Here is a 12,877-nt window from a genome sequence, read left to right on the forward strand (position 1 = left end):
TAAAAGTACTCTCCTCCACACCTCCCTGGTGTACAGGCAGTTCTAAAGGAGGTGTTTGATTGTCTTCTCCTTCCACCAGCAGATTTACCTGGGACAGTCAGAGAGCCTCTCTGCCTCTCTCTGGGTGCGTCTACACGTACATTTTATCTGAGATCAGTTTACCTGCAAGTAAACTACTTGCGAGTAAATGCTCCTGGGGAGGCATCTACATGTGCAGGGACATGGCAACAGATTTGCTGCTCTTAGCAGCAAACTGCGGCCACTTCCTGCAGCCCTGCAAAGAGCCCCTTTCACCAACAGGGAGCTGGAGGCTCCAGCTGTAGCTGCCAGCAGCTGGCAGCCATCTTGAAAAGCTAGCTCCACTCTCTGCTCCCTGGCCAGCCACCTCCCTGGCCAGCAGCATGCAACCACTGTGCCTGTTAGGCCTTGACCTTTATGCGACACTGCCATACCAACTGGTTGTGCCTGCATTCCTGCATTTAGCCTGACAGCCTTTCATACACATGGGTGTTGGAGCACCTGCCCCACACAAACTGGTGCTGTACCTCTGCTTGCCCCACAGTGCTATGATCTAGCCAGTCTCCTCCATGGACCAGATGGGGCACTGAGTGGTGGGCACTGGTGTGGGGGATGAAAAGGCAATTAGCAGTCCTGCACCAGCTCTCCAGGCATCCAGGTGACTGTCCCTGTGCTGCTGGGCCTGGGCATCTTCCTGTAGCACCCAGTGCAAGGGCACAGCATGGGACTGGGAGCCACACAGTGAGGCCATGCCCCACAGTACCTGCAGGCTCTAGGCAGGCTACTGGAGGTGGGTTGTGGGTGGCTGGAGCTCACCCTGGTAGCCAGGAGCTGCCTGCAGCTGGGTCTGGGTGCTGACAGACCTGGAAGGAACCTGAAACAACATGCAGGCCTGGCAGGCACATGGCACTGTGGTGCCAAGGTGCAGGCAGGCTGGTGCAGTTAGCTTGCAGCCTGCTCAGGTGGACACAGGGGCCTGGAGTGGCTTCAGGCTCCCTGTACATGTGCCCCAGGACTCAAAATGCCTGCAGACTTTTAAGGGCCTGAGGCTGGGGCTGCCATAGAGCCAGCCCAGCCCTAGGGCAGGAGAGGCTTCCAGGCCCAGAGCCCTAAGGCTAGCCACATGCTGGCCTGCTAGTGGCAGGGCTGACTGGGAGCAAATCTCCTCCTGGGTGGTGTCCACACATGTGTTACTGTGCAGTAACTACTCACATGTAAATTTGTTACTTTCATTGCAGGTAGCAAATTTACTTGTGAGTAGCATCATTCACTGGGCAGTAAGCATGTGCACATATAGACATGCACGCTTACTGCTCAGTAAACTATTCTATTGTGCAGTAAAGCATCTCGTATAGATGCACCCTCCATGTCTCAGTGCTTGCGCAGGAAGTACCTGGTGGGATACTTGCCAGTTCAAGTCTGTGCGGTAGGTGCCTATCATTATGTTTGCCTAGTATAGGCCATGTGTTTTATCATCAAACTCAGTGTTGGCTGTATTTATTTTTAATCAGCATCATAGCTGGTTTCCATTACTGAGCACATACTACTTTTGGCAGCAGTTTAATGAGAGATCATGTATTTAATGAGGTTTCCTTATATGCAAATATAAGATGAGGGGCTTTTCCCCTCATGCTGATTGGTGTAAAAGACCTTGTCTTGTCTTTGAGTAGGTATGGTACATTTTCAGCACACCTGAGTATATTTACCCACTTCACACAGCAGGAATTTGACAGATGGTAAGACTGAAAATTAGTATTAATGATAGGAGAATTCAACAGAAAGTTATCCCTACTTATTTTGATACTTCTGTTCCAGGTCAGCCTAGCTGTAAGCATTCTAAAATATATGTCGCCTGTCTTGATTTGTTAGATGAAAATAAAAGTAGGGATCCTTTTAGCATGAGATTTTAGGAATATTTTTTAATATTTTCCTTTACAATCATATTCTCTTTTATAAATTGTTTTAAGTAAACTGTTTTAAATTATGTAAAATGGCAAGATTATGAATCAGACTGTTACAAGTGAATCTTGAAAACAGGAAAAAAGAGAACCAATTAAGACAAATGATAGATTTACCATTACAGAAATGGAGTTCCTACATTATTGAGAGCAAAATATAGATTCATAGATGCTAGGGTCGGAAGGGACCTCAATAGATCATCGAGTCCGACCCCCTGCATAGGCAGGAAAGAGTGCTGGGTTCAGATGACCCCAGCTAGATGCTTATCTAACCTTCTCTTGAAGACCCCCAGGGTACGGGAGAGCACCCACCTCCCTTGGGAGCACATTCCAGCCCATTCCAAACCTCACCAATTCCCTTCTGTGCCCCCGTGATGAACTTATAGGCAGCCACAAGGTCGCCTCTCAACCTTCTCTTGCGGAGGCTGAAGAGGTCCAGGTGCCCCAGTCTCTCCTCATAGGGCTTGGCCTGCAAGCCCTTAACCATACGAGTGGCCCTTCTCTGGACCCTCTCCAGGTTATCCACATCCCTCTTGAAGTGCGGCACCCAGAATTGCACGCAGTACTCCAACTGTGGTCTGACCAGCGCCCGATAGAGGGGAAGTATCACCTCCTTGGATCTGTTCGTCATGCATCTGCTGATGCACGATAAAGTGCCATTAGCTTTTCTGGTGGCTTCGTCACACTGCCGACTCACGTTCATCTTGGAATCCACTAGGACTCCAAGATCCCTTTCCGCTTCCGTTCCACCAAGCAGGTCATTTCCTAGGCAGTAGGTATGCTGGACATTTTTCCTCCCTAGGTGCAGCACTTTGCATTTCTCCTTGTTGAATTGCATTCAGTTGTTTTCTGCCCATATGTCCAACCTGTCCAGGTCTGCTTGTAGTTGTTCCCTGCCCTCCAGCATGTCCACTTCTCCCCACAGTTTTGTGTCATCCACAAACTCGGACAGAGTACACTTCACTCCCCCGTCCAAGTCGCTGATGAAGATATTGAAGAGTATCGGTCCAAGGACCGAGCCCTGCGGGACCCCACTGCTCACACCCTTCCAGGTCAATACCGACGCATCCACTACGACTCTCTGGGTGTGACCCTCTAGCAAATTCACCACCCATCGGACTGTGTAGTCATCTAAGTCACAGCGTCTTAACTTGTTTACCAGTATGGTGTGGGATACCGTATCGAAGGCCTTCCTGAAGTCTAAGTATATGACATCAACCCCTACTCCTGCATCCAGGCATTTTGTAGCCTGGTCATAAAAAGAGACTAGATTAGTCAGATGATCTACCTGCTATGAACCTGTGCTGGTTTCTCCTCAGCATAATTTGTCCTGCCGGGCTCTTGCAAATGTGAGCCTTGATCATTTTTTCAAAGACTTTGCCTAGGATGGAGGTGAGACTGACTGGCCTATAGTTGCCTGGGTCCTCCTTCCTCCCCTTCTTGAAAATGGGGACCACACTGGCCCTTTTCCAGTCCTCCGGGACCTGGCCCATGCGCCACGACTGCTCAAATATTACCGCCAGTGGTTGTGCAATGACGTCAGCCAGTGCCTTCAGTACCCTCGGATGGAGCTCATCCGGGCCTGCCGACTTAAAGGCATCCAGTTCCTCCAAGTGACCCTGCACCATCTCAGGGTCTACGCTTGGTAGTCTGGCATCCTGCTGCTGCCTCTCTACAATCCCAGTAGTATAGTTTTACTATTTACTTTAATCTATAGTAAATAGATTAAAGGAATCATTCCACAGTTGTTCAGAAAGTTCAAGTCTAGAATGTAGAAATAACATAAGGTTTAACAGACCCCATCTTGCCTCACTGAAGTCAATGAGAACCTGCCATTCATTTCAATGGCAGCACTCAGACCCCTAGTCTTCTGCAAGTAACTTGTCATTCTACCTAACCATTCTTGAGGTGTTGACATCAGTTCCTTTCTGCACTTAATCATTTCTTTTACTTATTTTAGTGAGAAAGACTGTGTGTGTGTGTGTGGGTCGGGGGTTGAGAGAGAGAGACTGTTCAAGGTTTATTTCATTGCCGTTTTTGAAAGAGAGAGAGAATTCTCTATATTTAAAATATATGAAGTAATAAAATATTTAAGATATATCTGTGGAGTAAGTTTTGGTATATGTAAACTACTTAACTGTAGCCCCAATGTGTGGTTTTTGAAGTATGATATTATAGTAGAGTTTATGAGGGACATAACGAGGAACATAACAAAAATAAAGAACAAAGCTTCAGTATATAAAATTACTATGTAGTACATTTTCAAAAAAAATATTTTGAGTAGTAAAGATGATTGGGCCATGTGAGAAAAACTAAGGTTTAGTGAGAACATTGGTCTAAGAAACTATATTGATAGCAAAACTTGAAAAGTTTGGCTATTCCAACATTTGCTGTGATGTTTGACATGGAAATTCTCCAGTGATTCTAAATTAGATGGAACTCATTCCCCACCCCCACCCTCCTATGGTGTCATTACATGAGGAACAAAAGATTTAACTATCCACTTCATTATCTTGGGCCCCTGACAGGCATTAAAGTCAAGACATGTAGGGATCTGATGTGGGATCCCAGTAATTGCACTTCCTGGGGTCTGATGCAGGATTCCATTGTGCCATATTGTTGGGGGAGGGGGAGCCTGATCCTGGGCTCCCCCTGCACTGGCAAGTAGCAAGTTTGGCTCCCAGTCACAGGAGGACATGTGCGCTCCTGCAGCTGGGAGCCCAAGCAGCTGCCTAGAGTTCCCAGCCTGGTCAAGGAGTTCCCCTAACTGAGAGTCACCTGATTGGGACTCAGTCAGCTAACCTGGGCTCCCACCCATTGGAACACATGGTGTGGTCCCTGGCTGGGAGCTCCAATCAACTGAGGGGCCTCCTAGCCTCTGGAGCACACAAGTGTCTTGATAGGCTCCTGTGTGCTCCAGAAGCTGGGCACTGGCCACGCATTCAATTAAAGGCATGACAAAAACCATCCACAAAGTTATACACATATTTTGTATAATAACATTGTGGCTTATTCCTTATTTTATCACACCATTAATTAATTGACTGCTTGGCCAGGTCCTTACTTAAGATGTGTGTAATAGGGACTCATGTGGGAGCCCTGTTACTAAGGCAGGATCGGGCAAGATTGACCCAATGATACACCCGGCCAGGTGGAGGGAATCATGCACTGGGGGCAGAGTAGGGTGATTAGCTTGCCACTACCAATATATCCAGTGATGGGGCACATACTTGTTGCCTTGGGGCACTGGAGGAGACATGGGGTAACCCAGACCCCAGAAAAGAGAAGTACTGGGAGTCGGGCATGTGACTCCACAGGACGCCAGGATCTGGGATGGTGGCAGGTTGGCCACAGAGCTAAGTACTTACGGGGGAACTACAGGTGCTCTGGTGAGTCCGGTGAAGAGTCGGGGTTCCGCGAAGCAGTTAGGCAGGAAGCTGGGAGAGAAAGAGAAGGTCTCCGGGTCAAGGCGGGCAAGGAGAGCTAGGCTTAGCCCCAACCCGACGGGACAAGCAATGACGCCAAGTGTGGCAGCACGGACAGCAAGGGGGAAGCCGGTGCCAGTCCCGGCACATGGCATAAGTAGAAGATGCAGGGAACGCGCCACTATAACGAGGCAATTAGCGGCAAGGACTGTAGAGAATACAATATATCTATGATGTATCCGGAGCCGAGGTACCTTATTTGCAATCCAGACTTCCCTCGCTAATGGAGTAATTAGCAAGGTTCTGGTAGTTCTCCAAAGCCCTGCAGGGATAATAAAGCTTTGTTGTGAGAAATTAACACCTGGGTGATACTACTAACTCTGCGTGGGGAAACACCACTGAATCCCTCTTATTATCTTTCCCACCTAAGTCATGGCAGGCAAGTTCAGAGGGAGACAGAGTCAGGATCCATAACCCGTTCACAATGTGATTAACCAGTTAATCAAGTCTTAAGTGTACTGTCTGTCAGGGGCCTTGCTTGGATTTTTTAAGCTTAACTTCAACTGTGTGTTTCCTGGGTTGTTTATGATTATTCCTTCCCATCTCCCACCCCCCTCACTCTTAAACTACTGATATATATATACATACAAGGTCTGTTCAAAAAGTATGAGACTGAACTTGTACTTGTGGTACAAAGTATTGGGTGGGGGGCATGACTTTGCTGAACATGTCCGGGCATGTTAGGATTCCTCTGGACAGGTTTGCAGCTCATGTGTTTCCCCAGTTTTCTGTGGCCAGCAGTTGAAGTAAGATCGTTTGTGTCTCACGTCCCCTTTCGTTATGTCAGAGTGTCCAGAACAATATGTGCGCATAAAATTTTGCTTGAAAATCAGAAAAACAGCAAGTGAAAGATTTGAATTACTTAAAATAGCATTTGGTGATGACACTATGAGCTGTGCAAGAGTTTTTGAATGGTATCGTCGGTTTAAAGAAGGACGATCATCAGTCGAAAGTGAAGTGTGTTCTGGACGCCCTTCAACATCACAAAATGATGGAAATGTGGCAACAGTTCGCAGTTTGGTTCGAAATGATAGGCGACTGACTGCCTGAGAGATAGCAGAAGTTGGAATTTCTGTTGGTTCATAGGCAGACAAAGTTCTTTGGGTGAATCTGATATCTTTTATTAGAACAACTTAAATAGTTGGAAAAAAATTTTAGCAAGCTTTCGGATTTAAAAGCCCTTTGACAGGCTGAGGAAGTCTCTGCAGTTGGTGTGTGCTCTTCCTAGATGGAACGAATATTGGTTCATGTCATTCACTTCTAACCAGTGATTTGGGAATGAAACAAACAGAAAAATGACCAGAAAAGTAGGTTTCCGACTCTTGGATGCTTCACCACAACAATGTGCCTGCCCACTCAGCATAGCTTGTGAAGCAATTTTTGGCCAAATTTTAGCCAAACACTGTAGCCCACAAGTTCTGCAGCCTCCATATTCATCTGATATGGCCCCATGTGACTTCTTTCTCTTCCCTCAACTAAAGAAAATCTTGAAAGGAAGAAGGTTTTTTGATATAGAAACCATAAAACAAATACGACTGAGCAGCTCTTAGCAATTCCACAAATTGCATATCAGAGGTGCTTCCAACAATGGCAGGAACTTTGGGAGAAGTGTGTGGCTGCAGAAGGAGCATACTTGGGAGGAGATTATGCCAAGACCCCGTAAATAAATTATTTTGTTTCCTACAGCATCAGTCTCAATAGTTTTTCAAACAACCCGTGTGTTTGTGTGTGTGTGTGTGTGTGTAAATACTGTCCAGCTTAATGTGATGTATTTTGTCTGGAAGGTCACTTAATTTTGTTTTGCCAATGTTAATATTTTTTCATTTTTAAAAATTAGGGAAGCTACCCAGAGAGACCATTAGTGATCTGAGGATATCAAATAGTATCACTGATGCATAGCAACTTTAATTTTTTTTACAATATTTTAACTTTTTAAAGTCTTGGCTATTTAGCATAACTAGTACAGGGAAAATGTCTGGAGCATGCTGTTCAACTAGTCTTTAAGTTCCTTTGTACGTAGCAGAAGAGTTTAATACCACCAAAATTGGAGTCAGCCCTGTGACAATAGGAAGCTAAGTAATCAGTTGGTGAATATTTGTTATATGAGTTCAGTATCCCTCATGTCACTGTCTCATTTCAACCAACATAACTGCAGAAAGCAATTCTGGGGAGAAAGGGTAATGATTGGTTGAGTTTGTTATCTCGAATATCATAATGGCTTCATTCAGTAGGTACCTTCATGTAATATCTTGGTTCCATCATTTTGTGTTCAGAGTTGAGTTCATAATGAGAAGTTGTTAGACTTATCTATTCAATAATTACATCCAATGAGTGTATAAGTTAGTGAAGTTTCTTAAAATTACTGAGCAGTGTAGGGACACAGACAGGTACGTAGAGCAAAGTGGAAGCACCAAATTCTGGTTCATGATCACAAATGCATGATTGCCGGTGAGAGCTGAATTTTTTCACTTGACTATACTGCTTGATATTCAGACCTGCTGGAAAGAAGTTAAAACAATTCCTATAAAAGTTGAGAGAACTCATTAGGGAGGAAATTGTAGCAAGAAGTATGCTCCTGTGGCAGGGTTTGGAGCAAACAGACACAAAGGTAAAGGTTTATGCTAACAGTTTTTGATCAAGGGAATAGCTTATTTTGTTGCTTTGCAACAATTCAGGTGTTTAAGTAAATGAAAGTTGTGTTTTGAGTGGTTGGTCTCAAAGGACTTGAGAGAAACATTGGATTTTTATGAGCTAGTGAGGAAACTAACCAGCTGTGATATCCATGTTATGTAATGTGTTTGAATGGAATTTATAAGATACAGTCAGTGCCTGTCTTATATTTGTGGCCAGTTATTTCAGGCTTAAATGAAAGGAATAGAATTCTTCTTGGAGCATGTCACAACATGTTATCAAAGGTCTCTTTGCCTAAAATATTTAACTTCTTAGAGTATGCTAGCATGACACAGGCTGGAGGTAATTTTTTATTAGTAGCTCCTCTCCAAAATTACCGTAAACTTTTCTCACTATTGATTTCTTTTTAGAGACTAGCAGGTTCAGGAGACATAAACTTCCATAGATGATAGCCTACTTTGTCAGATGTTGCCTTCTACCTGACTTCAGACTGATGTGGCTGATTACCTCACTCTATTTAGTTTGTTGAGGGAAACCTGTGGAGAAAGAAGTTAAAATAGACAATGTTTGGAAGAATTTGTAGATGTTTTTGAAATATCCACTATTGTTTAAACCTTTTCCTTTTCTTGTAAGAGAACCCTGTGTAATGCACAGAATTAGATCTATCTTCAATGTTTTTGTCCAGCCCTCTCATTCTTTGTGTACGCTTAAGCTGTTAATCTCCTAAAGTTTATGTTTGTCTCTGTAGGGATTTTTTCTGCTAATTACTTATAGCTAATAATAATAAGCATCCTGTCAACAGAAGTGCAAATCTTTCAAGCAGGATGTCTGTAATTAGGTGCCTGAATCTGCTTATTTTTTAAATATAAGTGACTTGATTTTTTGAAGGTGGTTGGCCCTACATTTCCCATTGTGTTCAGTTTGATTTATAGTTGTTTAACATGCATGAAAGTCAATCCACTTTATAATTAGTTATCTAAATATGGATTTTGGAAGTCAGATTTAGACATTGTCTTTGAAGTTTTTGGCTAGGACTTAAACATATTTTCTTTGTTGATATAGTCAACAATACAAAGTGTGCTATCAGATATTTCTGCACTCAGTATGCTATAGGGCAAATACTTCTGAGTTTCCTTATTCTTGTTTCCTTGTTTTAAATGAACCAATTATTTAAGTAGCTAGCATAAGATTCTCTTTTGGAGTTTGTACTTTTTCCCTTATTGCAAGAGCTTCCCAATCCATCTTTTGCTGGGATTTTGCCATTCTGCTACCATGATAATTCTGAATACTCACAGTACATAACTGCAGCTTAACTTTCTCACTTACCTTGCCAAAAGAGAAATAAGGAGACAAGAAAAACTACAGTCCCAATATGTCAGTATCTCATCCCCAAATACATATATTTTAAAAATAAAAAACAAAATATGCTGGATTTTTCATTAAGTTGATGGGCAAATATTTGCAGATGCCATCTTGCTATGTGAGTGTGCAAAGAGGTGATATTAGTGTGAATACAGGAGTGAATACAGGAGTGCAATCATCTATAAATGTCATGTTCAATTCAGCAACGGAGGGCAAAAATATCTCAAGTATTTTAGTAATACATACCTATACTGTAGCATTTTCTTCCCTGGGGCTGTGTCCAGCTCTCATTCTTTTTTTCTGTAGAAATAATTAAACTGCTTTTGCAATTTCATCTGACAGAGAAAATGGGACTTCTCAGTCATGGCAAAGCAAGAAAAGGCACCGTTACTGAAATGCATGATAACTACTTGAATTATAAAACTTCTAGTTATAAGAATTTGCTGTTTGAGTACCAATTCTACAAGGACAGTTGGATGCTAATAGCAATGTTATCACTGAACCCTGGAAGTTTTTGTAATAGAGGATGATATGTGTTATATATAAGCCACTATCATTTTATTAATATATTTTTTACTTATTTTCATATACAGATTTAAACTTGGAAGAGCTTCCTACTCTTCTCCACTGTGCAGCTAAATTTGGATTAAAGAACCTTACTAGTTTTCTGCTTCAGTGCCCCAAGGCAACTGAGGTTTGCAGAACAACCAACAAATATGGAGAAAACCCAGCATGTATTGCTGGAAAGCATGGTCACAGTGAACTTCAAAAACTCATCCAAGAATTGTCAGTAAGTTTATCTACTTTTTCACAAAGCGTGTATATGTATAACTACCTGCTTCAGAAGTCACACTAGTATTTGAGGTCAGAATCTTCTTTGAAAGACGTCCTGATGTCTGTCAAAGTCTAATAAATTATTGCCCTTCTTTTTAAAAATTATGTGCTGAATTCTGTCTGCCTGAGAAGGGTACATGAGAGGTGGAGGAGGATAAAAATGGCTCCCCAACTCCTTCTTTTCTTACATAATAATCAACCAGAATTCCAGTATTTTTCTAAGCATGAACATAGAAGAGGCAGTAGTGGTAGAGACCTTCTAGCAGAAGAAGTGTTCCAGGTGGCATGGCTGAGTCTGTGCTCCCCATAGCACAGCAGAACAATAGGATTTAGAACGAAGAGCAACCTATGCTGCTTCTCTAAAAAGGAGGTAAACTTCTCTAAAGTGGATAAACTGCATCTAATCTCTTCTACCAGCATCTTTGGCCACTGAAAGTACGATGTCTCAGCTCTCAGCCATTACTCTAACTGTAGACCTGATAAGTGTGGCTTTTACAAAGGCAAAAAATAAATGGTGGTATGATTCTATTACCCCTTATTAATCTGACAATTCTTTTATTCTGCTTGGTATATACAAAGGGGCTTCTTGCCAATAAGATCCTATTCAATGTTAGTAATGTAGAATATGGTCCACAGATACCTTTCTTGCTTTCTGTCTCAAGACATCACTAACTATATTTAATAAGATAATTGATATCAGTGTAGTTATTGTCAATATGTAATGGTAGTGTCTGAATGTCTTAATCTGCTTTGAGGGCCCACAATAATAAGCACTGTACAAATATAGGTAATACTATTACAACCTAAAAGCCAAAGCTGATAAAGAATAAAGCAGTTGGGTATGTGGGGCAGGGAGTTAGAACATGAAGCTGTAACAAGTCAAGGAACATTGAAGAATTTGCAGTTTTGCTAGTACCATGTCATTGTTTTGTTCTGGCGGGGGTAGATTTTAGCTTATACATTACCAAAATTGGGAAATGGTTGTATGGAGACATAAGAAGAGGAAAAGGGTCAGTTACAGCTCATCAACTGTCTAGCCATCAACAGACTATGTTTTGTAAGCATCACAGCAGAGGTGAATCTAAAGGTTGGATTTGAAGAAAGATGAAGTAATCACTCCATGGATTAGACTGGGGAGTTTTTTTGCATGCATAAGGAGCAGCATGGGAGAAGCATGAAGGTGATTAAGGGAGAAGGTGACTGACTAAATAATGACAGGGTGAGGACAGGGTTTGAGATCATTATAAATTACTATATCAAGTAGGTAGGTCTGGCTAAGCTATGAAGAGGCTTAAAAGAAAGGCTTGCATTTGATGTGGAGGTGAAGGAGAGTGAGAGAAATGGGCTGAAGAGAGAGAGAGAGAGACTCAGAGGGGTGTAATGCATACAGAGTTTTAACCCAGAATGATCATATAAGTAGCAGCTTTCTGAACACACATAAGGAGAGCAAAGTTGCTGGTGTTAATGCCAAGAATGATGATTTGCATTGGTTCAGATGCAAAGAAAGAATGAGATGCTTCCATGACAGTACATTATTTTATTTTGGTTTCAGTTCTTTGGTATTTATATGAAGCCATTACTAGTGTAAGCATTTTAAAATAAGTTTTGAGTAAAATATCTTTTTTCCAGATGTTTATATTTTTCTAGGAGTCCCCTGTGTTTCAATGGTAGAATCCTTGTCTGTCACGCAGGAGACCTGGGTTTGTATTCCTGGTTGCTTGTACAACTACAGCTTTGGAGGTGCCAAATGTCTGGACTAAGTCTGGCCTTTGGATTCCCTCTCAGTGGTCTAAAGTGGGGATGGAAGGTCTGGGAAGCCTCCACTCCTCCAAATTTCTGCCTAGCCATATGCTTCGAAGGTCTGGGTGACCTCTCATGTACACACCATGATCTGGAAGGATTCATGGTTGCCAAACATATATTTTTCTGAAATTAAGTCTTTAAAGGAAGCTTCTAGTTTAATGGTACCTCATACCTTTTGATTCCACAGAGAATCTTTCCTTTATTTCAGTGGGCAATGGAGCAGATCCTAAAAGCATTAGAAGTTCTGACTGGTTTAATTAATATCTTAGCATCATAGAAAAGTAGGGCTGGCAGGGACCTCCAGGAGGTCATATGAGCCAATCCTGTGCTCAGGACAGGATCATCTCAGTCTAAACCAACCCAGACACTTCATCTAAGCTGCTTTTAAAACTTCCAAGGATGGAGTTTCCATAGCCTCTTTGAGTAACCAGTTTCAATGCTTAACCATTCTCACAGTGAGGAAGTACTTCCTAATATCCAACCTGAATTTCCCTTGCTGCAATTTAAATCAGTGTTCCTTGTCCCCTTGTTCCCTTGCAGTCACAGCAAATAAATTATTTCCATCCTCCATATAACCACTGTTCAGGTATTTGAAAGATGGTTATCAAATCTGCATGCAGACTTCTCTTCCTCAGACTAAATCATTCTAGTTCTTTCAGGCTTTCCTCAGAAGTCATTTTTCCTTGGTTGTCATTTGAATCCATCTCACTACTCTTAGTTGAAAAGGAGATTTATAGTACATGTGTTCTGACTAAAGAATTAAAATATGTACCATTGAAATTGTCT

The 12,877-nt window shown here is 42.4% G+C and overlaps 1 protein-coding gene across 4 annotated transcripts in view; it reads left to right on the forward strand.

The window, feature by feature from the left end:
- Positions 1–12,877, forward strand: part of BANK1 (B cell scaffold protein with ankyrin repeats 1) — a 372,972-nt gene that overhangs the window by 159,975 nt on the left and 200,120 nt on the right. For all 4 annotated transcript variants that reach the window (XR_009459945.1, XM_019488054.2, XM_059722345.1 and 1 more), the window contains one exon: positions 10,048–10,244. Coding sequence is in view for 3 of the 4 variants with exons in the window: in XM_019488054.2 (XP_019343599.1) it covers positions 10,048–10,244 (197 nt within the window). In the remaining variant the exon portion in view is untranslated. The remainder of the gene's footprint in view (positions 1–10,047; positions 10,245–12,877) is intronic.

The sequence above is a fragment of the Alligator mississippiensis genome, chromosome 2, assembly GCF_030867095.1.
Source record: "Alligator mississippiensis isolate rAllMis1 chromosome 2, rAllMis1, whole genome shotgun sequence".
Taxonomy (NCBI): Eukaryota; Metazoa; Chordata; order Crocodylia; family Alligatoridae; genus Alligator; species Alligator mississippiensis.